The 18,450-nt window shown below is 42.2% G+C and overlaps 1 protein-coding gene across 2 annotated transcripts in view; it reads left to right on the forward strand.

The window, feature by feature from the left end:
- Positions 1–1,691: 1,691 nt before the first annotated feature.
- The window catches only part of PTPN3 (protein tyrosine phosphatase non-receptor type 3), a 182,103-nt gene continuing 165,344 nt past the window's right edge, over positions 1,692–18,450 (forward strand). For both annotated transcript variants that reach the window (XM_076330221.1, XM_076330222.1), the window contains exon 1: positions 1,692–1,831. In XM_076330221.1, the coding sequence (XP_076186336.1) occupies positions 1,705–1,831 (127 nt within the window). In that variant the 5' untranslated portion in view covers positions 1,692–1,704. The remainder of the gene's footprint in view (positions 1,832–18,450) is intronic.

Consider the following 18,450-nt stretch of genomic DNA (forward strand, 5'->3'; position numbering starts at 1 on the left):
TTATAATCCTCCTCATTGAGGAGGGCCCCCTCAATGAGCAACACTGTAGAAGTGGGGTGAATACAAACACCTCTTTCATTTTATTCGCTGAGGTATTAAAACAAGTACAAGGCTCCCATGTGAGTTAATTCAACCTCGGGAAAACACAACTTTGCATCAGTCTGTTCAAGCTTACCTGCACATGAAAAAAACCCAATCTTTGTAAGCTTTGTTGACTTTTAGTTTTCAAAGAGAGAGAAGGAGAAAGAGGACGAGTATTTAGACCTATTGAATACAATGTAAGTACTCACAGGCTGCAAAATGAGAGATTTTATTTACCCAGGTGAGGGAAAAGCAGGAAATTGCCCTATTATGTCATTTTCCACCGAGGAACCTCTGGTGGACTTGCTGTTTCCAGGAGGGCGTAATGTTCCTAGAAGTGAGAATTGATTTAGATTTTTCTCTCAGCATTCCACTGTGAAAACAGAAACGGAACTTTTGCCAAATTCTGTAGGAGTATCTTTTCTTTGAAATCATTATTACAATAAGGTCATGTTCCTCTTAAAACACAATACTTTACATGCATGAAATCTCAAATGCTTGCTGCTTATTGTCTGCCTCATCCCAACATTTTACAAGTGTGCAATAATGATAGCTTCCTTTTTCATGCTGCATTTTGTACATAGATCTCAAAGCATTTTCCAAAGAAAGGGAACTATAATTATGCATGTGTTAGAGATGGGGAAACAGAAACACTGAGAGGTGAAGCAATTTGCCCAAGGTGACAGGGCAAATTAGAGGCAGAGTCAGGCATAAATCCCGCGTCTCCTGCTTTTTGGTTCCTTGCTAACCACGGCCTTGCTTGCACTTGACAATGGTATCAGCACCTTGCAAGGGCAACAGCAGCAGGAAACTGCTATGGGGGGACTACAAGATGTGCCTTGATGTGAAATTGATACAGGTCTTAATGAGGGCCCACCTGCAATCCCTCTTGGTCCCGGGGGTAACAGATAAATGGTAACTGAGCTGCAAGGGGCTTGCAGGGCAGTGCTGGGGGCTCCGCACTGAGCCCCGGGTGGGTGGACAGGGGCTGCTGAAAGGCAGAGCAACCTCTGTGGTTGCTACATGGAAGAATCCTCTCTGCAAGCACTGAGGCACTATTAACCTCACGGTCCTGGCGATGCATTTCTCAGAAGTCACGTCCACACAATTTGTTCACGTCAGTAGCAATCACAGTTGCTTTTCATGGAGACAGAGGCCTCTGTAGCAGAGATGCGGAGCTGTTTTGTCCCACAAGAAATCTGTGGGACAATCTTGAGGAGACGCAGTGGCAGCCCTTGCCACTTTGGTGCACAGAGGAAGGATTCCTGCTCTGCCACAGTGCAGGAGCATCCGAATTATACCGCTAGCTGTGGTTCATTTGGCATGTAAGATTGATTTTAAATTATTTCCTGTATATTCACAAACCCAGCAAGCAGTTTCCCTTTAAAGTGCACCAGCTGTGACATTCGGTAGGTTCTGTAATTTCAAATGAGGCGCTAAGAGACTACTCCTTTCAACAACTTTTTTTTAATGAGGGTGGGTACCTGTTGCAATGAATCAATTAAAACTCTTCTGACACACAAGATGTGTGTTGCCAGACCTGTTTCACAGGTTTCTCAGGAGGGAGGATAACATGTGACAACACACAAAAGCCAAGAGTACTGGAGAAGATCAGAAGCCTGCATGAGTGAGCTTAGCTTTCCAAAATATTTTCTTAAAGTACTATTCAAAAGACCACTGACCTCTTCAACAGACTGCACCATGGTGGAGCAAGAGATGCTGCTGTCTTGTGCTTATCCTCAAGAAAAGTGTAAGTGACCAAATATGATTTTGTATAAGAAATGAAAACAGGACACTGGAGAAAGGAAATGAAAGAAATGATCTAGCTAGTATAATTGAAAAGGCAGAGGGAGTAGAGGGGAAATGCTAAAATAAGGAAATAAGGAAGCTATTAACTTTTTATTGTAGGCATGCAATTGAAATATGATTAGTGTACTCACAAGCAAAAGAAAGGATGCTCATATGAAGAACTCCGATATAAAAGCATCTTGAAGAAACTTGCTTTAATCTTTGACTTTCCACTTGTATTTGCAAAGTGCTGTGGCGTGGGGCTACTTGTGTGGTGGAGAATGTGAACAATGAGCTTTGATTTAGTAACTTGAGCGGCAGACTGGAGTGCTGTGAAAACATTTTCTAAAAAGACATAGTATGATTAAAAACAACGTCTTCTTTTTTTGACAATGCAAAGCCTCTTTTTCCTGAGGCATCAGCAAGCTTTCTAATACTTTATCCAAATGTCAGCTGAGTTACACTACAGTGCAAATATTTCCAAATCCATCCCTCCTTCCCCAAAGGAAGCTGTCACAGAACTTATTTGCTAACCAGAAACTTTATTTTTATTACTAGGAAATGTAACACAGGCAAGAAAGAACAAAAAAAAAAAAAAAAAAAACCTGTACATGTTGGCTTTTAAAATGATTAGGAATGTTTTAAAAGACTTCTGAAAAACACCAAGTCAGATTTCCAGTGTGCCAAAGACGAGCATGACAGAAAGGTAGAAATGTAGCTGACTACAATGAAGTCGGGTAACTAAGTCTGGACTGGACTTGTCTGAACAAAATACTAAGCAAAGGTAGAAATGGAACTAGTATGTCCTGAAGCCACTTCAATGCACTGCAGAGAACAAAGTTCAGTGCAAAAACAACTTCTTTCTTTGAAGAAACTCAAGAAACTTTGCCTTTTGAATGGCCTGGCTTGTTTTGGCAATTTCACGAGGATGTTATTTAAAATTTACTCCAGATGGAAGGATCATCTTTGTTCTGGACGTAAAAATGTCACTTTGTATAGGACTCCATGTTGGTTATCAAGAGCGGAATAGGACAGGGATGTCAGCAAAGATGCAGTTTACCTGTGGAGGGATGTTTTCTATTTTGTCTTGTTTTCTACTCCCTACAAAGTCCCATATGCAAAAGGCGACAGACAGTTAAAAATCTTCCTTACGTACAGTGTCCTGCTGAGCTGACTTAGGAGCCAGCCCGCTCGTAACCAACTGACTGTAACAGAGTTTAAATGAAACCTGGAATTATAATATCTGTACTATAAAAAAACGGTGATGCTTTCCTTTCTGCTGCCTAGTGTCCTATTAAAGGTTTTTAGAAAGCAGGATGACAGTAATTTGTTTTTAGCTTTGCTGTAACCTAAGAGATATAGGTGAGCATTTTTCTCTTTCGTGGACTGATTTCCTTTGTTTTCTTTTCTGTTGTTCACTTTAATGTTGAAAAGAAAAAAAAGAGTCATACTGGGTTAAAATCACCCAATTGCCTTTTATGGAAGACATAAAAGGTAACGAACTCTCAAATTGCTCAGTTTTGTATATGAAATGTAACTTTATACTGCGTGTCGTTGTTTTTGCATGTGTGTAAGAGAGAAAGGGAGATTTCTCAATCTCAGTTTGGCCCTCAATTTCGCAGAAATGTGCCACGCTGCACTGTAGAGGCTGAAAAATTCGCATAGAAAAATCAAATCAAACCCAAAGGAAATAAATCCATAGGAGGAAGGAAGCCATGTAATATCTCAGGATGGACGAGCTGGGTCCTCTTAATTATACCTTCTGGTGGCATGAATCAACAGTAACCCCCCCCTGAAGCCAATGGAGTTACCCCATGGGCTGAAGGAAGGACTATGTGGAGGACCAGCCTCGTTGCAGTTATGGTATTAAGCGCTTGCCAGGAAGAGGTAGTACATGTATCTGACATGTTAAAAAGGCAAATTGAGCACTGAATGGGCCCATTCTAGCTGTAAAGGGTCAAACTGTGCCTGAGCGGGCGATGCATTTCAGGTCAAAACTAAGTGCTTTCTTGGACTGGTCCAAAAGGTCAACCTGCTGCAGATTTTAGCTTATAAATAAAAAAACTAAGTCTTTTAAGAAATCCTTTCTGCTAAGCAAAACGGGCATGGCACGTCTTTGGGAGTCTGCAGCTACTTGTTGGGAGCTGTTGGCTTTGTATCTGTTGCTATGTGAAGTCAACAAAAAACCTGAGACTTCGTATATGAACCTATGGTCTAGCTGTCCATGACGATGCATTTCCATGTGTCTTCTGCTGAGTGTCATTTGTCTCCCTAAATGTCTTTCAAGGAAAAATGAAGACATTTATGGGGTTTTTTTGTCCTCCAAGACACACCAGGATGGTTACAACATTGAAAAATTAGCCCGTAGTTAGTCAGGGGACATGTTTTTCATAGGTCCATGAAGGTTCAATGCTGTAGTGCCAGGGTATTCACTCCGCAGGTGAATACTGCTCTTTCCTTGTGAATATTAGCTGGGGTTTTCTGTGGTCTGTCACTCTGTTTCACCAGGCAGTTGGGGCAAACTACTGAGTAGTAACGTCTGGTGTAAGGTATCTCTCCAGGAGGCTTGTCTCATGACAGATATGACAAGACCAGGAAGATAAAATGTCCTGAAACAGCAGCACAGATGGTAAGATCCCACCATCCCAGATCTTGCTACAGGACAGTTTCTTCCTGTCTCAAAAAACTATTAATTGTCAAAACAATGTTGTGGGAGGTGTACATATCGCATATAGGCACAGCTACCTAACTAGGCTCAGCACACCACCTTTCTCATCAACCTCTTCAAAGCCTTTCGAAAAGCCCCTCTCGGCAGAGATGGTTTTCAAAGGAAAATACACTAAATTAGCCATTACAAAGGATTTTACTCCTCTTAGAAAGCAAAATTTATGTAATAAATGCAGTTTCTTCTGGAATAGTGGTAAACAGACTTCTCAACTATGTGACATAGTCCTAGATATTCCTAAATAGCTGCTTACAAATGTAAATTTCAAAGGAAAATAATAGAAGCTCTCTTTTTGCACTTCTCCCTCTGTGTTATTCTTTAATAATGGTTTCATAATTTTTCATGTATTTTTAATATCTTCTGTTAGTCTGTTGCTTTCAGTAATATTTGTATGCTCCCAGAGCCCAGATATATATTTTTTTTCGTAACTCTAGAAGAGCACATGACAAAAGCACACTAGTCTAAGCCTTTACAAAGAAAAAAAGGAGGGGAAAGGAAGTAACTTTGGACAGAAAAAAATTAGTCTGAACAACTTTTTTTAAAATACAAAGCACTTTTGTGCTTGTACTTTAATTACCTGTCACACAATTAATAACTACTGAAATTATTTTTTTCAATCTTTCCAAAAGCCAATCACCTTTAAGTTGAAACCAAGCAAGGAAATTTCAACCCAAAAGGATTTGTGTTTGGAGTGAGGGGGTTTTGTCTGTTTGTTTGTTTGCTTGCTTGTTTTTGATGATTATGTTTTCCCAGCCATCCTTTCAGGATGACTTACCTAGATTTCAAATTTGAAAAAGCATTCTAAAATTAATATATTTCATTCTTGCTGCTTAAGAGCAGCACTGCGGTATTATGTGTGTGCTGATGGGAAAATGTGGGAGGTCTCTGTTCTCTATATGTCTTGAGGAGACAAAAATCTGGTGATTGTCTAGGAGGAGTCTTTAAAAAGTCCTTCTCTGGAACAGGTTTCCCAGACATTTGCTCAGCCTCAGCCTCATTTCTCTATTTTCAAATGTAAAATCTTTTGTTTGATCATATCAGAATGCATTTTTTTAGACTTTGACCATTTAAACAAATCACCACCCTCAACGCAGGAGTGATTCCCTATTAATGACCTCACTGATTTTTTTGAATCACCTAGCAAATTTGCCAGTAAAGACTTCAGATGTTTTTTTTTTCTTTTTGGATTGTGGATTGACATATTAAATCATGTCAGACTAAGAACTGGTCCCAGACAGACCATAAGAAAAACAGCCCCAGTTGTGTCCTCATGGACAGCTACCTTTTAAAGATCTACCAGGGAATCAATTTTTAATCCATCTAACACACACCCTGTAAATTCCAGTTAATGCACATTTTAGATCAAAATGTCATGCAGTGTTAAATTGAGTGTCTTGGAGAAATCAAAATATACTGTCCCAATACAGTTACTGTTCTTGAACAGAGCTGTCATATTGTCAAAACAAAAGATTTATTTAAGGAAATCTGTTTTCCAGGGAACTGTGCTGCCTGACTGTCAGCTTTTTTGGCTCTGATTTTTTGATAACTTGCCAAATGAAAACATCAGTGTATGTCAATCCAATCTATAGCTGTAGTCAGCTAATAGGAAATGAAGTCTATATCACTCCTTACTTTTTGAAGATCAGATATGTTGAAAGGAAGAAAAAATAAACTGAAAACAAGCCAAAAGTGATACACATGCTCTTCATATGCTCCTCATCTCAACCCCGCATCAGAAGATATTTCCATGTGAATTCCTCTCTGTTGACTTACCTCTGGAAGAAGGGCTTATGCAATGCAAGGGTGGAGCCCAGGTAGAAATATAAGAAGGACAATTGTACCAGTCAAAGGTTACCAAAACGTATATTTGGGGAAACTGTTTAAGTTATGCTCACTCTGAATAGATGGGCCACTAAAATGCTTCTCTGAAAAACACATAAAGTGGATATAACCAGTGCTGGCTACTCGTTTTGCACACAGATGATCTTAGTTGTCCCAGAAATGTGCCAGGCTCAGCTGGAAAAGGAGCTGGAGTGAACACCTGAGCTCTGCAGGCTCATCTGGGGGCCTGGCAGCTGCATAAAGGCTGCTCACAAACCCGGAGGGTGCAGGGACTTTGCCCACACGGCGTCCTTGTTTTGTTGTTTCTGCTGCTGCAGAAACGTGGGTGGGAATGCTACCAGCATCTGGAGGCGCTCAGCTCCCCGTGCAGGAAGATGGGCTCTGAGGGACAGTGAGTGGCTGGCCTAGGCTAGCTTTGCAAGGAAGGGAAACAACATTGAGGAAGAAAACAGGAGAAAGAAGTTTAAAATGGACTTGGAATATGTTTGCCATACACTTGACACTTTGCGTCTCAAAGACACATACATCTACGGTCCACTGAGCTCCTGGGTCTGGAAAGGTTTCTGACTCTTTGGAGAGTTTTTCTTCATCACATCTGTGAGGTTTCTGCTGTGCTGGATTTCCAAGGGGTAGAGGCTCTACTGCATTGGCCACATGGAGCTGTTGGTAGCAAGGGGTCTGCTTACTGGCATTTATCCTTACTATCCTATAGCATGGCCTTGCCTCTTAAAAAAAAAAAAACCCAAATCTGCTGCCATATTTTTGGTCCAGTTATGCTGTCAATTGCATCACCACCGAGTCAAAGTTGTAATGGGGTAACTGAGAGCAAAACTTTGCATGGTGTTTCTTTCCAGATGGATGGTCTAGCTTGGAGCACTGCAGTCTGCAGGGGGGGCTCTATCCCTTGCCGCTCATATAAAAAGGAGCTAGGTGTCAGATCCATACAAGATTTTCTGATCTGGGACTTGACCCAATTGATTTAAGACTAAAATCCCAACAAAGCTGATGTTGATTAAGTTCAAGGACTTATTTGCTCTTAAGTTTACCAGGAGCTTGGAGCTGTACTTCTGTGCATGTCCTGAGTTGTCCCAATCTTGGTGGAGTTGAGTGAATTGAAGGTTTGCTTTGTATGTATCCCTAACTAAGCCTACTGTAGGGACAGCTGGCCCCACAAGTGTCCTCAGAGCACATCTAGCTTCCAGGGACCTATTTCTCACCTTACCACATGCAGTGGCTGTTGTTGTTTGCAGCTGAAAATGCAAAATTCCTCTCCTCTGCCTAAGCACTACATAGTAGCCTGATTATTTACTTAGAGGACTTGGAAATTTTCATTCCCTATTTGAATAGGGAATATTCAAATATATTTGGACCCAAATATATTTGAGTTCAAATCTATTCAGTCTCTTGAGAGAAAGCCTGGGTAGCAGAAGAGAGGCTACTCTAGCAACGGGCAGCTCCGCTCCAGCCATGTCACGGGCCTGCTGGTGGTTACAGCACTCACTCCAAGCAGAGCTGGACAGGCCTGAGTTTTAGTTCCCCTGCTAGGACCTCTTTTTCTTGTAGTTCACATACAACCACCACTGGTTAAAACACAGAAAATCAAGCATGGACAAGGGCCAGAAACATGGTTGCCCTCATGCCAGGTGAGCATCCTGAGCATGAAGGAAACATGACTTGGTTGCTTAATATGCGCTTTCTCTTTATGGACTAATGAATCTTGAATTGTTTTCTGCACAGTTGCAGCTGGAGGATGCGGAGCATATCCCTCCAGCCCACTCACACTGACCTACTTTAGAGCTGCTAATTGCATAATCTCGGGGGGGGGGGGGGGGGGTGAAGCCCCCCTCCCACGCACACTGTGCAGCCAAAGCAGGGAACCAAACTTAGGACATCCGCTTCCCAAGTTACAGCTTTAGCAGCAGGGTGTTATATGAATGTATGGCAACCGTGGCAAAGGAGGAACATTAAGAAGCGTAGGGCCTGCTCAATTCTCTGAAGGGAAGAAAAAAAAAGAAAAAGAAAAAAAAAAAAAAGGGAAAAAAACCCCACAAAGCTATATTTTGGAAGGGATCTGGTTTGTGGATCCCAACCGAATGCAAATATCTCCTTGCAGGTCTGCCAGGTGGGTTTTAAGGTTCCTCTCCCCACCCAGCCAGCTTTATTGGCTAGGTCTAAGCAGGTGCATGCTAAGCTGCTTGGGGTTGTTATTGCAGGCACCTAGCACTCTTTGTGCACTTTATAGATCTATTGCTCAGGATTCGGACTCTGCTCAAAGGCCTGAGATCTTAAATACGGGGTATTACACCAACTTGTGCTGAGTCACCTAAGCCCTTTATTGAATCCGGCCCCAGTGCATTTTTCAGGCTTATTTGCAGAGCAGCAGGTATTATTACCAGCAGTATCTGGGTTAATAACAGGGCCTTCAAGAGAGAAAGCAATTTGTAACACCTGTGATGCTTTGACTGAAACATGTTCATTATCCGTGCTCCCAGTTATGTAATAAGCAGAACAATAAAAAAAAAAAAAGACTTCTCTTCGCAGAAATCTCTATGCTGCCTGTATATGGCCCCTGTATCCTGTTTGCTCAGTACTTGCACAGTTACAGTTGCCTGGAACGTCCTCAGCAGAATGCCCCTTGAGTTTTAGTCACTAGGCATGGATTAAAAAAATAAATACAGCAAATGCCAGAAAAAAAAAAATAGACATTTATCTTCACTGTGGACAGACAGTTGTTGTTGCACACTTGAAGCCTGACAGATGTGGTTTGCTGGCAAGTGGGTGAGAAACAAGCAATATCCTAACTCATGTTGGGGGGAGGGGGGAGGCTTTTCTTCTTCAGTTTGAGAGAAAAAGGTCTGAAAACTTTCGAAGTTGATCTTAGCAGCTCCATACACAACATATGGTCCTTCCTGAGCTTTTGACCATTCCCAATGTGGGACTCTGCCAAATGAAAGTTAAACAAAAGTTACCCTTACAAAAATATTTAGGAAGCCCTGTTATAGAAGTGAGTGCACATGTTGGCTGTGACTCAGAGCACGCCCACACACTGGGTAGACAGATTAGCATCTAAACCACTAGGCAAGTTCCAATTCTTGCTCAGAAGGTCAAAAAAGCCTGGGAAATGGCCATTGCTCCCTTTCTCCTCAGCACAATTATTTTTTTCCAGATTACAAAGTCATTTTGGATGGCACGGCAGCAGTGAAGTCAACTGATTTATTGTCATAAATAATTGTGTTCCAAGTTGGGAACCAATTTTGTCATTTCTGGACAAAAGAATAAAGAGGGGATTAAAAAAAAAAAACAAACACCCCCCCACCCCCAACACAGCAAAACCAAACCTTTTCCTTTGGATTTCTTTGTTGTAACATTTGTTTCTTCTCCACAGAAACCACTGGGATCTGTAAAACGTTTACTAGGGAGGCACATATTAGATGGAAGAGAGATGAAAGCCAAAAACCGCCTTGATAATACGCTTGTTTTGTCCAGAACTGGAGAAGGTCAAATCTGATGGTTTTTTTTTTATTTGGTGTCATATTATCAGAACACAACAGCTCAAAAGACCAAGACTGCCATATGCATTTCACTTGGCTTCCACATACTGTAGCTGGCCTGTTTCCAAGCCACCTGTGAATAAAGTCCCTGCAGCTCCTCTGGTGTTGCCAGGAAGGTAAAGGATGCCCACCCCCTGTGCCCTCCTTCCCACGCTGAGAAGACACAGGGATGGAGTTTGGGGTAGAGTTAATAGCACTAGGAGCCTTTATGAGGCCTGGAATTAAGTTGTCCTGAAGTTTGAGGCACCTCCTATCCAGGAAAAAAAAAGTTATCAACCAAAAATTTCCATACTGATGCATGTTTTACGAGTTGTTACTAAAAAGGGTTTAATATAGCACTGGAAGTCTGTGGGTTGTCCTGAAACCCTAAGTTTAGTCTTTTATAGAAACCTCAGACATTTATGCAACCTAAAACATGGATAAGAATATTTGTGGAATCAAAACAAAGGAAATAAAGCTCAAAGCTTCTAGAGGTGACAAAAGTACGTAAACAAGAGAGAGGCAGAAGTAAGGTCAGAATCAAAAACAATTTCAAGATTTCCAGCCACGGTATCAAATCAAAATCTGATTGCAAAAGGAAGCTGGCTAGTTAGACAATATGTGACATCAAGTATTCTAAGTTAGCTCCAGGGTCTTTGTGCTTCATTCAGTACTTTAACTGTTGTGGTCCAGATAATGAGGATGCAGATAATACAGTGAGCATGGAGAGTGACAGCAGAGTCTGAGTAGAAGAAACACTTTTTCATTTTTCTTTTTAATGATAATGGAGAAAAAGGGTCAGAAAATCACAACTATGTAAATTTCAGTAATATAGAAACAGCCCAGAGCTATATTCACTGCTGCAGGCTTGCTGTGGAGGAAATACAACAGATCTACAAGATGCATGGCTATTATTAATATTGCAGCTGTACAGGAAAAGCAGAGCTTAGTTAAGTCTTTAATAGCTAATCCCTTGCAAAACCATGGGTGGAAATACTAACTCACCTTGCTGGCTTGCGGTTTGGATTTCTCTTCGCCCAATATGGCTTTTTGCTGAGCTGCCGGTTGATCTCTGTGCTTCAGAGGCAAATGGCCTTACGATCCCCCTAGAGAATCCTCTGCCAATGTTAAAACCAGCAGGAATGAGAGAAAGAAAAAATAAATGGCAAGGACGAGATGGCTTTTCTACCTTCATTCCTCCCGCTGGTGCTGTGTCAGAGGTAGTCCAAGAACTTGGACTGCAGCTCCCACTTCATTCGCATCTCTAAGACAAACATCTACAGAAGTGTCTAGAACCAGTGCTCGGTAAAACCTGCTTTTCTTCTGCATTTGCAGTGCCATTTCAACAAGCTAGCTCTTGCTCCCTTTTCCAGAGTAACCATCATGTATTCAACAGTGAGGGTGCTCTTGCCAAAATGTTTTTCTTATCAGGATTATGCTTTTGCAAGATGAAATGTCGAAGAATCTGTATGATTAATCTTTTGAACTTTTCCTGTTAATAAATACAGAATTCTCTCTGGCTTCAGAAATGTTTTCCATTAACTCTTTTCCTTCAACATTGAGTCGAACTTTTGAAGTTTATCAGAATTATTTGGTAGACTATTCCTATTTGGATTTTGCTTTTTTATTAAAAAAAAACCCAACACCTTTCATTAAGAATATTTTTCATTTTCATTCAATTTTATTTTATTTATTAAATAAATGAGGGCAGGTCCTTTCCTCCCATCATAGTCCTGCAGGAAGGAGCTACCCAACCTTCCTACAAGCAGTAGTTAACACTCAGAGAAAGCAATACTGGGCAATTTTGTTATGTGTCATTACAGAGAAATTACCCAGGAAAAAAAAGGTGCGTTTCTGTAGGAGGTGCTGTGCTATCTATGGGGATCGCCCTCGGGAGCAGCAAGAGACCATTACTGCTCCAGAGCTGCGGCGTTCCCCAGGCGTGCAGGATGACAACTGCCATGGTCATGACACAGGAGGGGCTGGCAGTACCTGCGTCCCTGTTGTTTTGTAACCACCTGAGATGACAGGAAGCTATCGGCCATTAAGTCTGTTTTAATAGCTAGTAGTCATGGCTTCTATGACTGAAAAGCCTATGGAAACTGTGGTTCTGTTCTGCCATTTCGGATTTTGCCTGTGGCATTTGTTTATATGTTGTGGGAGCGCTCAGACAAGTTGTCTTCCTTCTTTCCACACCTCAGTATCATAGTTTGTTTGCTGTTTTTTTTCCCCTGCTTCCTTGTTAGCTTTTTCTTCCTTTGCAGTACCAGCTTCCCCTCACTGTCAATCAGAGAGGGCCCCGCTCTTGGCCATGGGAGGAGAAGACCTGGAATGAGGGCTGGTGGCCAACTGTCTAGACATCTCTTCCCCCAGGGAGGCCAGAAGGATGGGATGCTGTATTTGGTTTGTGTGGCAAGGTTTTGGTAGTGGGGGGGCTATAGGGGTGGCTTCTGTGAGAAGCTGCTAGAATCTTCCCCTGTGTCTGATAGAGCCAATGCCAGCCGGCTCCAAGACGGACCCGCCACTGGCCAAGGCTGAGCCCATTAGCGACGGGGGTAGGGCCTCTGTGATAACATATTTAAGAAGGGGGAAAAGTTGCTGTGCAACAACAGCAGCAGAGAGAGGAGTGAGAATATGCGAGAGAAACAACTCCGCAGACACCAAGGTCAGTGAAGAAGGAGGGGGAGGAGGTGCTCCAGGCACCAGAGCAGATATCCACCTGCAGCCGCAGTGGGGAGGAGGTAAAGAAAAATCAGGAGTAAAGTTGAGCCCGGGAAGAAGAGAGGGGTGGGTGGAAGGTGTTTTAAGATTTGGGTTTATTCCTCATTACCCTACTCTGATTTGATTGGTAATAAATTAAACTGATTTCCCCAAGTCGAGTCTGTTTTGCCCGTGATGGTAATTGGTGAGTGATCTCTCCCTGTCCTTATCTCGACCGGCAAGCCTTTCGTTACATTTTCTCTCCCCTGTCCGCCTGAGGAGGGGAGTGACAGAGCAGCTTGGGTGGGCACCTGGCATCCAGCCAGGGTCAGCCCACCACAGATGCCTTTTACCTCCAAAGGCCTCCCGGTGGGGAAGCGTGCCTGGCCTACCCGCTGCCTGCGGGCTCAGCTGGAGGCATCCAGCCCTGCTGCAAGCGGTCAGTCCAAAGCTGTGTGGAAACATGGTCTTCGTTACCTGTTGAACCTCAGGTAACACTTTCCATCATTTTGGAAGAAAAAGGGCCAGGCTGGAGTCCCACAGCTTTACTCGGACCGCCTTGCTGGTGTGATTCGCTCTGACTCTCCGTTAGAAACCCTGCTGGTATTTATCAGTCAGCTTTTGGTATTTGTAGCTGAAGTGCCCTGGCCAGCACAGAAGACAGATGAGCAGGTTTCTCCCTAAGCGTCTTCTCAAATTACCTTTTGCAGCTTGAGCTTGCCTGCCCCACAGGTCAGCCTGTGGAAAAGCGTTCCTTGGGAGCAAAGTGAGGCCACCAAATCTGTTCCCTTGGCCAGACCTGACCTGAGTGAAAACTTGTGGAGAGCTATCAAGTTGCTATGTCACAGGCACGTCAGGAAAAAGAATGGGAGAAAGTACAGGCTCCTGGTGGCAGAGTAGAGTGGACAACTGTTTCCAGGTTCCAGATGGACTATTAATTGAATATCACTGTCATCTGATTTGCTGCCATTTGTTTTTCTCTGCTGTGTAAAGGCTTAGCAGCAGTAGCAACTACCAGACAGGAATCCTCTCTCCCAGCTCTTGCTGGGAATATACAATATACATGTGTAAGGTGAAATCTTGTATTTCAGCTCTACAAAAAGCAAGAAATAGGTGTAGCATCGAAAATAAAAAAACATTTTAGCAATCTGAAGTGTACTGTTATTAACACTGGAGCACACTATTTTCTTAGGTGTATTTGGTTCCATTGAGCTGGAACTGATGACACATTTAATGCCCCAGGTCTGCAGTGGTTTTTTGAACAATAACTTTTATTACTATTCTGGTATTATTGCTTGAATTTTTAATGAGGCCAGTGAAACTGTATTCATCAGATTAATTTCTCTGAAGTATTTTGTCAGTTCTAGGAAATGAACAAAAAGTTATATAAAAGAAATACACTGTGTATCTGAGACTCGAAGCAGAGCATATTAGCAGTATTCAAGTTCATGCTTATTATCTTTACAGCCCCATAGGTGCCCACGGTGCTTTGTAGGCAAATATAATGACAAGCCTGTGCTTTTTTTCACTAGGCAATAATCTATCAGGTGACTCATTCCGTTAGCTTGATTTTATATGCCCAGATAATCTAATATTGAAAACCTGGAAAGATGCACCAGACTAGTTACTGTAATGAGTAAGCAAACAGCATGCACCACATGCTGTCAGTGAAAAGGCAGAGCTGTATTTTAATCTCAGACACACAATTTGGTATTTTCATACCACATATTTTTTAAAGGTGGCCACCATGCATTTTACTAGATTAAATCTTGCTTAGCGAAGGGAGGAAAATGGATCTGCAAGGCATTGTTTGAATCAAGTACATCCCTATATCTGCTGAGAACATGTCAGCACCTTAACGAAACTCTTGCAAATTCTTCCCGCTGCCCCCATAGCCATAGTCCTTTCCTAAACTGGGGTGTAGGTGTTTACAAAACATGAGTGTTGATTCCTAACAGAGTGACAAGGAAGAGAAAGCAAGCTGAAAACTGACAGCAGAGTGCATCTACTTGACAAGTTCTGTGAGCTTGAAGGAAAGACGGCTATCAAATTGGACCTGATATACTAGCTTCTTCCCTGCAGAAAGATGCTTGCATTGTTTCCCACTGTTACTTCTCTGCACGGAACATATCTGCTGTGTTTTGTGTCAGATAAAATGAGTTAAACAGAAATCTGATTCATGAAACTGGAATCTTGAGAGGATAAGCTTCCTGGCAAAAGAGATTCTTCTCCTCTCTGGCCTGATTAGCACTGATGATTCTGCTGGGGAGGAATACTTAATAAATAACGTACTATGGGCTATAGAGATATATAGGTGTAGTGGATGTTACCGTGGCCCCCCGGGCACAGTGGCAGCGCAGCCTGCACGTCTTAAGTGAAACAGGGCAGTTCCTAGCCCGGCAGTTCACGTTACTGTGCGTACACAGAAAATTTGACTTCATAAGGACATGGCAAATTCCTTCCTCGCTTTTTGTGCCACTGGAAGATGTGTCTACTGTGTCCAAGAGGTGTGTAGTGATTTTCCTGAGTCTGAGCCACAAGACATCTGCTGGAGAACTAAAGGGAGGAGAATTTCTGTGAATAATTGGTGGTGACGGATGATAACAGCTTCTCCAGGGCTGTGGGCTCTCCACCATGGGAGGGGACCAGGCTAGGCAGGCAGCTGGGTCCCAGCCCAGCTCAGCAATACCACCTTCAAAACAGCCTGTGCTGGCTTCCTTCCTCGTATCTCCAGGGTTCCACCCCCACGCCACTGCAGACCTGCTGCCAGCCGTGTCCTCTGCCCATCCCACGGTGGAGGAGCTCATGGCTGGAGACCCCTCGTATAGCGCTCCATACGCAGGCTGACCAGCTCACGGCTTGGGCTTCCCTTCTGAGTCTCTGCAAAGACAGGGTCAGGGTCCTGGCTCCGTGCTGGCTTTAGAAAAGCTCTGATAATGTCTGGTACCTCCGGAAACAGTCCCCGTGAATTTCTTTGTCATCTTCAACAAAACACTTGTAGGCCATGTGTCATGGGTGGATATATAACATAATAAGTAATCATGGGTCTTTTGTGTAATCCACTGTTAGCCAGTGAGTGTAAAATCCACCAACTTGCATAGGTTTTTTGAATTTATAAGCTCAGCAAAAAAAGCTCTTTTTTAAAAACACACGACAGGGAGCTGGCTGTACAGTGGTTATAAACTGGAAATGGATTAGCTATTTTTAAAAGAAAATCCACCGCGTCTGCAAGATACACAGGAAAAAATAGGAAAGAACAGATAAAGCAAACAGAAAGGACAGGTGAAAGATACTACTTTCATTTTCTGGTAGGGTGCCAATTTGCAATTGCTAGATGTTAGCAAGGTGAAAGGTGTGAATTACAATGACAAAGGACTCATTAAGCCAAATTTCAACGAATATCTTCAAACTTTGCCTTGTTTCTGATGTAATATAATCTCATTTTAGATCTCTGTTTATGTTTAAAGGAGTGAATTAACCCACTTGGTAATTGCAGACTAGTTGATCCTGCTTTTCCTTACTGTGGGGGAATAGTGTCACGGGGCAGTTGCTACAGAGCACCCAGTACACCCTAGCTGTTTATGTTGCCTTGCACAGGCAATCACACTGTCACTTGGCTCTTCACTGGCCCTAAAATGTATCACACTGATTAGTAAACCCAGGCAGCAAACCTGCGTAAGAACCACTTATGGCGGAGAGTTTTGTTTTGAAGAGAAAACGGTGGGGTGGGACAAAAGGCTGCTCCAAAAAAAGACTTGTTTCCTCTAACAATGATTTTAAGAACTGTTTTTTCAATTTTTTTCCTTCTAAAATGGCTTTTGGCTTAACATCGTGTTTCCCGCAGGCTTGCGGTGCAACCTGTGCTTTTTTTAATCCCTCCTTTCAACCCTTCTCTAGTGTGATCTTTACTCTTCCTCTGCTGCGGGCAGTATGACCACCTAGTGCAACCACTCCTAGTGGGATCCTGGTACCGCCATACCCTCTCTGTCCAGCCCACAGAAAAGCCCAGCCGCATTTGGAGGTTTAAGGCTACTTCTGTGGAAGACAATATTAGTGATTTACTAATAACCTGTGAACAGTTTTTTCAAAACATTACTGATTCTTCTACTCACATTCACAATATGTTATAGCAAAGGATGAAACAGGTCCACTTCCCTATCTCTGAATATTTCCTTGAAAACACACATATGTTCCTTTCGACCTGGATCTCCATCACCGTCTGGGAGCAACCTGCTGTGTGATGGGGAGGCTTTTTCTTTCAGGGCCTGCCTTTCTGTACTTGAAACTTCTCCATAATACTCACAGATCATTCAGTCTCAGTAGATTTCTAGATCCAAGATGTAGCAACAGTTTGGGATCATCTTTTTTTCTTTTTTTTTTTTTTTTTTTTTTTCCCCTGTGGTGAAGAAAACATCCTTTTAGGCCATTCCCAGCTGAAGGCAATTTCTCAATATTTGGCTTCTCTATTGTTTCTTCAGAGCCTTATCCTTGCCTCTATTTTGCTGTTTCTTGTTGTTTCTTTAAAACTTGTGGTATAACCCTATGCATTCAGCCAGGAGACCATCATGCAGACAGTCTGAACTCCCCAACACTGGTGACAAGCTGTTCTGTAAGTGGTGGGATCGTAATGAGAAACTCTGGTGCAGATTCTCCCATGTTTAATAAGATGTGTATTTGTTTTTCTACCCTTAATTGTGTATTAACAAGTGTTTCTTTTCCAACTTTACTCACCAGCCTGCTTTCCTGAGATTGTAAGAATTGCAGAACTTTCTGACAGATTTGGTCAAAACTAGATTCAAAATCTTTTGGGGGTATGGGAAGAGAGGAGGAGGACAGGCAAGCAGAGAAGCACACTGAGAGCATGGTGATGTAATCCTTATTTCCTTAGGACACCAGACCAAAGCGTATCACAGATAACATTCTCCTCCTCCACAATATTCCAAAATAAAATTTTAGTGAATCTGGATAAAATGTCAAAATTTGAGTTTGTTGAAGGGAAACATTTCAATGAATCCAAAATAACAGTGATTTGGAACTGACTTTTGGAGAACTTGAGAACATTGCAGCCTTCTGTTCTTAAGTAAAATAAAAATTAAAAAATAACCCCCTCCAAAACCCTGCAGCCCTGTATGGGAAAAAAAAACCACCTTACTACTTTTTTCTTTTTTCCTCTTCTAATCCCTACTAAGTACATAAAGCAATCGGATTCATGCATCAAGTATGTCAGGTCAGAAGATAAGCATTTTCAATTGTTGTAACAAAGCACTAATTGCTCCTACAGGTTCCAAACATCTGAACAAAGGCAGGTCTAGCAGATGTTTTTTTCTTTTCACATCATCTCAAACCTCTTGACTAATTTTTTATCCACTGGCCAAGATTCAAAGAAAGCTCTTAGATGAAAAGCAGGGAAATACAAAATCTTTAGCTTATGTAAGTAGAGGGATCAAGACTTTTTTTTCTGATTATAATGACAAAGACCGTAGCCGTTCCTGTTCATCCATGTTTCCAATGCAAAACTGTTCTGGGTGTTGCTCTTTCTAACCAGCAATGCAATTCTGCTGTTAGGAAGGGAAAGCTCCACAGCTTTCCCAAGTAGGGGATGCTACTGGGGTTTGGGGCTTTTTTTCTTCTTTCCAGTTTTGGACTTCAGTTGAAGCTGATTAAAATGAGAATTTCCATGTTTATTGGGAATCCAAAGATTCTGAAAAAGGACAAATATTTCACTCTAGAGGGAAAAAAACAATGTTTCAAAATGTTTCACAGTGGCAGGAAAAAATGGTTTGG

Source organism: Aptenodytes patagonicus, chromosome 2, assembly GCF_965638725.1.
Source record: "Aptenodytes patagonicus chromosome 2, bAptPat1.pri.cur, whole genome shotgun sequence".
In the NCBI taxonomy this organism is placed as follows: domain Eukaryota; kingdom Metazoa; phylum Chordata; class Aves; order Sphenisciformes; family Spheniscidae; genus Aptenodytes; species Aptenodytes patagonicus.